The sequence below is a fragment of the Semicossyphus pulcher genome, unplaced genomic scaffold (genome assembly GCF_022749685.1).
Source record: "Semicossyphus pulcher isolate SPU_LCO1_2020_fin unplaced genomic scaffold, fSemPul1.0.p SCAF_6, whole genome shotgun sequence".
Classification (NCBI taxonomy): Eukaryota; Metazoa; Chordata; class Actinopteri; order Labriformes; family Labridae; genus Semicossyphus; species Semicossyphus pulcher.
Window position 1 is genome coordinate 14,898,738 of NW_027211737.1, and position 11,876 is coordinate 14,910,613.

An 11,876-nucleotide genomic window follows, 5' to 3' on the forward strand; every position below is an offset into this window, starting at 1 on the left:
TCGAATAAGTTCACAAGTTTAAAAACAAAATGCAAGTAGCATAAAATGGGGTGAGGCTAATAAACAGCTTTACATGTCGTGTCGGTTAGCTTTATTAATATCATTTAATTACCGGTGTAAGTAGAAAGCTGAAGCAGTCAAACACAGTGGAGTAAAAGGTGTAATATTTCCCTCTGGAATGCAGTGAACTAAATTAAATGAAGTAGTAATTAAAATACAAGTACATGCATTTATAAAATGTAAAATACGGTAAATGCTACATGATGATTGTGATGCAGGTGTCGCTCTCCACCACTAGGGGGTGCACGGTGTCCAGAAATGAAACGAGGCGTCTGTGCTGCATCAACCGAACAGAGAAAAAAAAGTCTACAGAGACAGCAGGCCCGGATTAGAGGGCAGCAGAAACCCTCCTTCATGCAGCAGAGAGCAAAGAAAACACAGAGATCCACTGATAGAATTTGATTTATTTCCTATAATCTCAAAAACATATTTCTTACTTTGCTTGCACTCTGAGAAACAAATATATTCAGTTATATGTAAAGTCATCGTGATCTAAAATGAGATTGGATCAGAGTTACTGCTTGGGCATCCGAACTGCCACATCACTATTCCTATTGAATGAATCTAGGCTGGAGATCAATACAATAATTTATTTCATGGCTATTATCATTAAATTATTATATCACACACGTACACGGATGCACACGCACAGAGCACGTGTACACACATATGCACAGGGTCTTGTATGTGTATCCCTTTTCTTGGTAGTACAACAGTATGGCATATGGCATGGACTACGTTACCTCCCTGACTATCGTTCACAATAACACTGCATTTTGACATGAAAACACAAGTTCAACCAACACTCAACACTTAGCAGGAACAGCATATAGTACGTGAATATATTTGTACAAAAGGTATACACAAACAATACACTATATTACGTCTGGTCAATATGGCAGGTACACACACATACACACACAGAGTCACACATTCAGTGGCTGCAGTCACTCGAGGACGCACACACTCCTTTTTTTAGAGATTGTACATCAGCCATTCTGACCAAACTGTCACTCGCACACACCGCAGAGGACGGGAGAAACTATGTACAGGGTTTCATTCATAAAATATTGCACTTATTGGCCCATTGCATGTCACAGCGAGTGCTGTGACGATGCTTCTAAATCTGTAACACAGAGTGATATATATACATCTTATTATAGAAATCTACATGGACAAGTCAGGGCTGACTGCATGCAATTTTTTGGGGCTTATTCAACTATGCAACAAACAACTGACGATGCTAAAGGAACTATAATGTTTTGGCACAAATCTTTATTTTTTTCTATGAATTGAAGAACATAAAGGCTTTCTGGATTTTAAAATAAGCTACAACTTTTATACTATTTGGATTTAAGTCATCAATAAGACCACGACAGCACTGTTTATGCCTGCTGAGGGAAACTCCCCGTTTCAAACTGTACGTCCAAAGGGTTTTATTTAAGGAGGGGTTTAATTTGATCACACAAACATGACATCTTAGCATGCTAAAAAGTGAAACTATATGTTTTATATATGGCTGTTTATTCCATGCCAGAGCTGATCAGTTGTTGTGTTATGATACACTGTGCTGTGCCGTGCCAGTGTGAGATTTGTAATTAAAGAAATGCTCAATCGTCGCTATTATGGTCAGGCTCTATCTTCAGACAAAAAGGTACATATGATTGACTTTTTCGGAAGCATGCTCATTGCATCAAACTCTAAAAGGGTCATCTTAGAGGCTAAGCACATAGAAATAGTGGTTTTAAGATTTACAGATACACTTATCGAGAAATCGCACATCTACAGACAGCAAAACGTGGAATAGTACTCACATCAACGTTACACACACCGGATTCATTCCCAAATTAAGCCTGACAGAGGAACCTACAGAGGCCGTGTTGGAGATGCTAAAAGGCCACTTTTTTATCCAAGGTAGATGATTTTTTTTTTTAAAGATGGCAAAGTTGCACTCAGACTTAAAACTCATGCAGACCCACACTCACTTACTGCACAGTCACGCACAACAGCCACACACTCGGGACACAGAAGAAAGCCGCTACATCCTATAGTGCACTAAATCATAGATTTGGCAGCTTAAGGAGATCAATTAATCCTATAAAAGTAAAATACATACTGTACAAAAAATTAAAGTTATTTCTAAAGCACTCACTCTATCCCTCATTCTATAATTATTCTAAGTCTTAAAGATTTTAAAGGTCTTAAGGATTAACTGTACATCTTGATTATGGCCTTATCAATCATACTTGGTTTATAACCGTACTAAGTAGCTGAAGAATGAGAATATGGTGTCTCTATGTCCTATATATCCTGTAATGTTACACATTTTACACAGCCATGTCTGTTTGCCTGGTTATTTGCTCTTGATATAAGGTGATAAAGTTTAGAGATAATACAACAGCATTTTGTAATTCTACCACTAAACAGGGTTTGAACTGTAGTCCAGAGAAAGCAGCACTAGCAGGAGTGATAACGCTGAGGGAGAAACAAAACTCTGCACACTCTACCACCTTACACGACCTGCGCTGCCCTCCCTTTGCTCCCCCCACGTCGGTCACTAACAGTTGCATCCGGGCTGCTGCAGCGGCGGAGCGCTGTCTGTGAGTTTGGCAGTGGGGGCTCCCGTGGTGACGGCCGGATCGCTGTCCAAGCTCTCGGACATCTTGTCGCAAATGAGGTCAACGAGGCGTTCGAAGGTCTGCTTCACGTTGATGTTGTCCTTGGCGCTGGTCTCAAAGAATTCAAAACCTTGGAAGGAGGAAGAGCAAGTTACGTGAGAAGTTGGAGAAGAGGAGAAGTGAAATAAAAGTCAAAAACAGCATGCTTTATTCCATGACAACTCCATGATGTAACCGAAGTTACATAAAATAATTGGGGTGGATTTGGCTCAATAACTTACCCAACTGTTCTGCCAGCAGTCTGCCACTATCCACTGACACCACTCTCTCCTCGTCCATATCACACTTATTTCCGGCCAGCACCACCTGTGCATTGTCCCACGAGTAGGTTTTTATCTGGGTTGACCTGCAGATAATCAGAGAATCAGAAGTTTAGTTGGTTGGGTTTCTCAGGAAATTGACACTAAAGATGGCACACAATATGGACATGACATGAAGTGTCTTCGCCCGTTTGGACCGGTCATGAACGGTCATTATGTCACCTTGTGTTTGGCATCATGTCATATTTGAGTCACTGATGGCAGCAGGGAAAAGTGGGTCAACTGCTCTCTGCAATCACTACCACAAGATGTGGGTTATTTTCTGCAAGGGCGGACCGGCCTTCGAGAACACAGAGAGGATTCCTGCTTAATGGCCGTTGGAGCGTCTGGCCAAGGTTAGAAACACCAAATGAAGGTAAAGTCAGACACTCTTGACACCACTCCCTTTAAACTCGATGGTACAATCTCTGCCCTTATCAAACATGAATGAATACACGCAGTGTGGAGAACAAAGTGAAATATAACATCCATCCTTCCCTAGTTGATTCTATGTTTTCAAACTACAAACACCCTGCAAGACATGGTAGCAGCTGTGGCTCAGTGGTAGAGTCGGTCGTCTCTAAAGTCTCCCTAAGTCCACATGTTGAAGTGTCCTTGGGCAAGACCCTGACCCCCACATTGCTCCTGGTGGCATCGGTGTGAAAGTGATGACTGATTGACAGTTGGGAACTTTACGTAGCAGCCTCTGCTATCAGTGTGTGAATATGTGAATGTGACATGTAAAGTAAAAGCGCTTTGAGTGGTCGCAAGACTTCAAAAGCGCTGTATAAGCACAGTCCATTTACCGTTCATCATGTAAACGCTGGTTCAACTTTGAATGCTAAATAATGACAAGCTATAGAGAAGATGCACACACCTTGCAAGTGTGACCGCTTAGATGATTATTTGAGCTCCCTGTCTTCAGTGTTTAAGCCACCAAGTAAGCTAGCTTGTGTTGGGTCACTGTGGCCATAACAGTCATCGACAGATTGTGAAACCTACATTTATGTGTTCAGTAATTTCACAGCCTCCCTGGTTATGTCAACCTTCACATTTACAGGAAAGCGATCAGAGAGGATGGTGCTTTTACTGCTCCAACCTCCAAACACATTTTGAGAAGGAATTTAGGGAACAAAAATATCTCCTGTGGTGTTGCAGTTGGACTAAAAGTAGGGCAGCTTACATACTACAGGCTGAACACGGTGGAGAGAGAGAGAGAGAGAGAGGAGGAAAGAAAGAAAGGAAGAAACAATGACTCAAGAAGAGAGAGCGAGCGCAGCATGATGCTGGCACTCTTCCTCTCTCTGTCCAGTTCGGACTTGTTATAGCGGTTCAGATGTGGATCATTTCAAACCCAACTGCTGACGATCACTGACGGAAAGACAACCGAGTTTGTATCAACCAGAGCTGCATATGTGGACGGTAGAAACGGTTTGTATGTCTCCATGAAATCTCAACTATTTAACCTCATGGAAAATAGAAAGTAAAGGCTTTCAGGTTGCTGCTGCAATGTATCATAAATATATGTATTGAATATATATATAATTGTTACTGCACAGCATCATTTTAAATCTCACAACTTCTTCAAAGACATTTTTGTCAGCGTTACGATATTTCCCAGTCTCGTCTCTCACAGGCAGGAAATGAGCACGTCACAAGCTTAATGCAGCCACAGTCGGGGATGGAGCCGTTGCCACGGCAACCCCCTTTTTTTCCTACAACCTTGTCACAAGGAACAAGGGAACGAGAAAGTGGAGTTTAAGCCTGTGGCAAAGGCAGAAAGGGAAGGATTCTGCTTGTATGAAGGGTAGAAAAACAGACGCCTCTTCTCTTGTTGACTGAATCGTGCCGCCTGGTCAGACACCTCGCAGGTAAGTCTGCAGGACAGTCGCTGCCAGTGACTCACTTTGCTCCATTAATTAAGAAAGCCATCACAGACGGTGCTCAGACTGCTGTATTCCATCAAAGTGTCAGACAGGCCGTTAAAGAATAATAGGTGTGTCTGGCTCTGACCTCTCTTTTACTAAAAGCCTTGTTACACCAGCGTATAATGATTTCACATTATTTCAAAACCAATCAGGCTGATAATGAAGCATTTTAACACAATAAATGTTGAGAATTCCAATAACAGCAAAGCTAAAATGAATATGTTTTCACTTCAGCTAAAGGCAGCTGCTGTGGCCATGACAGCTGCAGCTAACGGAGCTGTCAACTGCTGCTAGCAACGAGATAAGTTCCAAGTGGACACTGGCCTTAATAGTGATCGTCAGAGTGCTAAAAAGGGCATATAGGTGATATGTCAGCTGCAAAAATACCACCATCTATGGCAAGTCCACATGAGAGCTACACTCTTTTTCTTGCAGCTGACGCACAAGCAACATCAAGAGAATAAAACCGCGATGATTCACAAGTCTTTTCTCTCAAAAATGCTCCTTCTGTGCTTTGTAATCTCTTCAGGCTGGCAGAGCGAGATAACCGCAGGCCAGCAGGGTGTAAATAAAAATGGAAGATGACAGTTTCTCACCACAACATCTGCAGCGAGTCGGGGTGCAAGGAGAAATCAAAACATACATTTATGTCTAACTGCAGCGCTGAAATTTCACTGTGCCGCTGTGCTGTTCTGTTTGTGCCGGTGACAACCTGCTTGTTGTTTCTAGAGCGAGAATCCTAACCCAGAAACCTGCTTTCTGCAGCCAATTGAACATCGACTCTCGAGTCCTGGGTTAGACGTCAATGCATCACCACAAAGCAGTGACATTTGGGCTTGGCTCAGAGTTACTGTTCAGCCTGCAGACGGTTACGTGACTCATGTATGACCTTGACAAGCTCCCTCTTGGATCTCCAAGTCGGACAAAGATGCACACTTCATAACAGACTGTCGAATATGAGACGGGTGTACAATATCGAGAGTGCAGGACGTCTGCTGATTGAATTACAGCCACACACAGGAAGCCTTTTGATTCACTGATCTGGTCTTCATAACATTATAATCAGAAAGAAACAGGATAAGAGAAAACATCAAAAAACAGACGGGCTTTAACTCCAAAAAGCCGGGATGGACTCACCAGTCCTGCACGGCGCCGAAGGACTCCTCGTTGGTGATGTCGTACATGAGGATGAAGCCCATGGCCCCGCGGTAGTAAGCCGTGGTGATGGTCCTGTAGCGCTCCTGGCCCGCTGTGTCCTACAAAGAGACAACATGATATTACCAGCTGATTGATATTTACACTGTCAGGCTCTGCTGCATTGACATACTCCTGCACAGCCTGCAGCACGTAAATGCACGTCTGTAATGGTAAATGAGCAGCATACATTATTAATCTGCAGCTATTAATACCTACAACGATATTCTTTAACTCCTATCTGTGCATGACTGAGGACGTTATCTACATTTCTGCTTCTACATCTACTTACTGCTCTGTTTGTCGTGTTCATGATGTGGAAACAATCATTATGCTAATTGCCTCTCTGGCTTTGCATTGATAAGATGCCAAAAACAGCGATTCAGTTTAGGCTGAAGTGATTGATTGTTTCCTCTCCTCGATAAAATAATCACTCAGCTGTGTTGGACACTCTGTGGTGCAGCTTTCAGAGCTTTCATTTGGTAGGGGGGAAAAAAGGGGCTAAAAATAGAGGGTTGAAATGCTATAAACATGGAGGAACTGCTTGCTGCTTTATGATAAGGTTGAACGGATTGCTCAAAGGCACAGCGAGCGAGTGATTACACAGCATTCGAGGAGTGGTACATTGTACACAGATTACCCTGGAAACAAGCGCCTGCTGCAGCCTTTGCTACGAGATGTCAATGAAAATGCTAATGAGGCCCGATACAGACAGATGATGCTCCTCTACAGTGAGAGTGTCCATGAAAGGAAGGAGGAGTGATGTGATTTGTTCTTCCTCTGCAGAAGTGTAGATCTGTTATGTTATAATAAGTTACATAATAATAAACCCCGATGATGTCCCTTCTGTGTGGACATGTTTACTGCGCTGATGTCCCACCCACAACAAGTGTGTTCGCATGCGCTCTGAATCATGATGGACGACTTCTGGCTGCTCTACTTGGCTCTTGTTAAGCAGAAGCCCCGACAGGCGGCACTGGATTTGTATTTGCCACAGTCGTTTTGCTCGCCGTCACTCTGCACATGGCTGCAACAGTGTGCCTGCTACAGCCAGGGGACAGCTCTGACCTTCACACCACAGAGACACAGCTCTGCAGAGCATCCATACACGACACAGATAGCACCTTTTGTCGCGTTACAGTAACACAAATGCTGTGAACGCCTGAATGTTAACGTAACGTCAGCAGATAGTTGCATCGATCGTGGAGTGACATTCTGAACAACATTAAAGTGTTTTCATGGTTTTACCGAGTTAAGGTCTGCATACAAGTCATGTAAATTTGGTTTAGCATCAGTCTATTTTTCGTGTTTCAATTATAAGTCTTAGACATATAATTAGCCTATTGATTTCTGTCCTGAGCGCTTGACAATGACCTTTGCATTTCCTGACCACTTTCCTGTTAAAAAGGCCGAGCGGGACAGAAAAAAACATGCTGAGTCTCGTGAATTTGAGCTCCTGGAAAAGCTTCGCTTGTACTCTGCCGCTCTCCAGAAATCAATCCCAAGAAGCAGCTGACTACTTCAAGTGGAGCGGTAGTGAGCGCAGCCTGACACTTGCCTGAACTCTTCTTCATTCAGGAAAGTGAGTTTGAGATTCTTACGAAATTCTCCGCAACGCTTGGTCGGTTAGGGACGACTCCAAGTTGCATTTTGGCGCTTGTATCTCTCAGCAGATTCATGTTGCCACAACCACGGCGACATTAGCCAACAGCCATCACCTTAAACGGCCACTTACTTCATGTCTCAGCTCTCCCTGAGCCCAATTATAAAAGACAGGCCAATTATGTGGACGCAAGGGCGATCCTTTTTCCCCCTGAATATGCCCGTCTTAGCTAATGATGAAAACACATTAGCCCTATTAGCCACCCATTTCACTGTTCAAATCTAGTTTTCACATCCTGCCGGGCCGCTTTTTCTTTGCTTCATTATTTGATTAGCAAACACAGAACGTCTGGGGCTGGCTAATTGCTGCAAAAGATAACTGTTATGACAAGGGAGAGCAAAACCTCTGAAGGAAAGCTGACATTTGGTGAAGAAACAGAAGAGAACGATCGGAACAAGTCTTACGTATCCATCCCCTCGCTATCTCAGAGGTATTACAAGACAATCTGCTTCAACAGCTCAGATGAACTCCCTAATTAAACAGCCGCAGACATTATTCAGTTTCCCACACGTTCAGAGGAAGGTGTTGCTTCTGTGTTCTTCCCCACTGTGCGCCAAACTAACACTTACTAGTCTCCTGTCAGTAATGTAGAGACTTCCATCTGCCTCTATACTTACATCCTGGTGTTAAATGTAGCTCTCTGCAAATAGCTGATGTGCCAGATGATTTTAAGACCGAGGCACAAAGAGCTGAACATGTACATGGTAATATTATAAAATGGCTAAGTGAGGATGCTAAAAAACATCACTTGCTTTTTCCCCTAACTTGACGTCGTCTAGGCTGCTTGTGATGACATCAAAGGCCTTTTATAATGCTTATCTATACCTGCAAAGCTGGAATGGTGAAGGGAGTAGGATTAGCGTTAAATGTACCTTCTATACTTTGACTGAGGTTCATATAACATAATGCAAAGCCTCTCCGTAACAAGACATGAAAGGGGACATGTGCCCAGGCATACCAAGCATGCATGATCTGTCCTAAGAGCCAAAACCCTGCCTTAAATTGAATTAATGCACATAGGTGATCCCGTGTGTGCGGGACTTTTTGGTCCAACATCCTGTCACAGTCCTTCAGATGTATTGATCAGCAGAGAGAGATATGGGCAGAGGTCAGGAGAAGGTGGGCTCTGGGCATAGATTGACAGTCCTTTTAGAGACAGGAGTCACTCAGCGGGAACACAAAGGCTGGAAGAACAGGAGAAACGAGAGGGGGGAGGGCATCTCTGAAGAGCCCCTTCCCCCTTAGAGCTTAGATAGTCCTCCAGGAGACCTTGGAGGGCAACATGAAACAGATTTCTTCCAGATATTTAGTGTGTTTCAACTTCCTAATTCTCGCGATTTGACTGAATTTAATGGAAATGTGCGCATAGTTTGCATGACAAAGGAAAACGGAGATGAAAGAAAGACCTACATATGGCCGCTTGCTGCTTTATTCCCTGGAGATGGGTTTTCTTCCTACATGAAATACCACCTTGGGATCATATACAAAACATACATAGAGTTGAGCTTTCTAAATGAAAGGATTGGTGAGGAAAAACAAGAGGAAGCAGCAATAGCTGCAGGACAGGCAGATGTAATAGCTATTCTCCTCTTGTTTCATCTGGTTTGGTCAGGAATCAAACATTTTGTGGCTCCCTTCTAAATGTTTAATGCTTGCATTTTAATATTTCATACCCAGATCTGCAGCTTGATCCTCTTGTCGTTCTTATACACGGTCTTCACTTTGAAGTCGATGCCCACCGTGCTGACGAAGGCCGAGGTGAAGGCGTCATCGGCGTAGCGGAAGAGGAAAGACGTTTTTCCCACGCTGCTGTTGCCGATGATCAGCAGCTTGAACATGTAGTCAAAGTTCTGGTCCCCTCCCTCTCCCTTCCCTTTGACATCCTGAGTGGCAGCCATCTGCAAAGAAAACATAAAGAGAGACACTGAGCAGATTGCAAAAACAGCTTCACCTTGAGTTAGTGTGAAGCTTCTCAGAACTGTGACGCATAAAAGATGTTAACCAATGAAGACAGATTGTATATTTTTAGTTGACGCTCTCCTATTATTAAAAGGCACTTCTTCTACTGTACCTTCAGTGCACATGCCAGGAGGTAAAAGTGAGAGAAAGAGCTGGATGTTGCACATAGTACAGTGCAAGCTTATACAGTACAGGCCACACAGATCAGAGGTGACAGAAGGCTGTGTCAGGCAAAGCAGCATGACCAACACAGCAAGCTGTTGTATTGATGAGTAGTAGATAAGCAGGATTTTAAAAAGCTGAGCTCGGCTTCTCTAAAGCCATTTTCTGCCTAAATTAATCTCATAATGAAACTAAAGGATTATTATAATTGATGAGTAGCTCATAAATACAATTCAGTACTTTGAATATGCTAGGCACTACACAGGTTTTCACTCCTTAACTGAACCCATGTTGTGTTTGTTCAATCGTGCAACAACTATTTTACCTCCCATTTTTATATGTTGCAGCTTTCCTGTTTCTTTTTTGCATTCAAATTTCTGCAATCTTCTTCCATATTAAACCAGCAAGCCCTTTGATTTGCAAACAACACCTCTATAGGCTACTGAGCATTTCCGTGCAAGCTGTCAGCAGTCAGCGACCTGAGAGGACACGAGGACTAGGAGCAAAATGACAAGAGCACAGTCATCTTTGCTCCAAGGTGAATGTTTTGACAAAGCCACTGCGCCTATATGCCAAACACGGGCAGCTGAGCTCTCCTTTCATCATATCCTGTTATAAAAGATGCCGGACCTCCATCCTGCACATCCTGCACCGGGTTTCGCTTCCGTGTATGAAAAAAACGACACCACTGAGGCTGTATTTGCAAGGACATCGCTTTGAAAATATCATTGCAATTGCTGGCATTCACACACACCGAGATAAAACCAGTCCATCTAACAGGAAATTAGTCGATGTATTTGTAGAGGGAACTGCATGCCAGCTAATATTAACCTAGCAATCCTGGGCAGGAGGTCATTTTATCCATTGATCGCAATTCTTCCATATTACTGTTAATACATGAAACTACCAAAACGCGTTGAGGACATTATGGGAACAAACCTGTTTCGAAGGCCTCGCGCTCTATCTGTATCTGCCCGTGTTTTGCAGAATACGCGTTTTATATGAGTGTCTACAGCAGGCGTTGATTCTCTTCCCCCCTCCGCGTCTCTTTCTCTTCGGAGCGCAGATCAGCTTCAGCACCTGGGAGCTGTCCCCTCCGCTTCGGATGTGGCACGCGCCCCTGCGCTGACGAGGCTGGCTCGCGTGAGATGAGCACGAGCAAAAGGGAAAGTGCGTTTGGTGCGCGTGTGCTCTGACGTCATCTCAGGGGTTGAAGGGGTCAAAAAAAGATGGGGGTTGTAGTTTTTGGCCGGGTGTCAGCGTGGAGGCAGGGGATAGCATCAAAAGAAGATATTTGACTACATTACTCAGCATGCAGCGCTTCACAGCTGGGAGATTTAGCATGAAACAGCAGGAGAAACATCTGTAGTTTTTAAAAAAATAAGCATTCGGAATATCGTCTACACACATTTTCCATCATGCAAGAGAAAGACCAACATTTCAATAAAACTGAAGCTTTGTTTGCTTGTCTCTTTTCGTAGCTTTGTAGTTAAATTATACGTCTTACCTTCCCATAAAGGTCCATTCTAGCTTCAATAAAATGTGCCTGTTTTAAAATCCACCCCAGTAGCTATAATAACCTCTCAGCTGGACAGCAGCATTTTTTTTTCAGGAAGCAAATATAATGGCCTCTCCTTTTGCGTCACTCTTGGACGCTCGCGCTGCCGTCCCCCGCCCATGCAGCCAGCACCGCTTCACAGAACAAGCGGCTGTGCAAATAAAGAGAAGCCTGAGTGCTGATGAATATTATTATTATTGTTGTGGGCCTTTACAGTTCAGTGGGAGCGAGTGCAAGAGGAGGCCGCGGCGGAAGTGAAAAAAAGGACATCTTACTTTGCAATTGTAATCACACCGGCCCTCTTTTAGGCGGATTATGAGAGCTGCATAATTAATTTAAGAGGTGCAAATGCGAACCTGTAGTTTTTTTTTTCAT

The 11,876-nt window shown here is 43.5% G+C and overlaps 1 protein-coding gene across 2 annotated transcripts; it reads right to left on the reverse strand.

Moving 5' to 3' along the window:
* Positions 1-444: 444 nt before the first annotated feature.
* On the reverse strand, positions 445-11,574 carry rab3c (RAB3C, member RAS oncogene family). Of its 2 annotated transcripts, none has more exons than XM_069682656.1 (5): positions 11,451-11,574; positions 9,496-9,720; positions 6,103-6,221; positions 2,960-3,084; positions 445-2,808 (listed from the first exon to the last, which is right to left on the reverse strand). In XM_069682656.1, exons 1-5 carry the CDS (start codon positions 11,466-11,468, stop codon positions 2,618-2,620), a joined length of 678 nt encoding a protein of 225 aa, XP_069538757.1. In that variant the 5' UTR covers positions 11,469-11,574; the 3' UTR covers positions 445-2,617. The 2 variants fall into 2 exon arrangements, with proteins under 2 accessions (XP_069538757.1, XP_069538758.1); XM_069682657.1 differs by lacking the exon at positions 11,451-11,574 and adding an exon at positions 10,883-11,088.
* Between the last annotated feature and the right edge of the window lie 302 nt (positions 11,575-11,876).

Excerpts from the sequence above, each read along its gene's own strand:
- rab3c (XM_069682656.1), bottom strand. Across the intron at positions 6,222-9,495 it reads GGATCAAGCTGCAGATCTGG|GACACAGCGGGCCAGGAGCG; the intron begins GTATGAAATATT and ends GTCTCTTTGTAG. Across the intron at positions 2,809-2,959 it reads ACTGCTGGCAGAACAGTTGG|GTTTTGAATTCTTTGAGACC; the intron begins GTAAGTTATTGA and ends CCTCCTTCCAAG.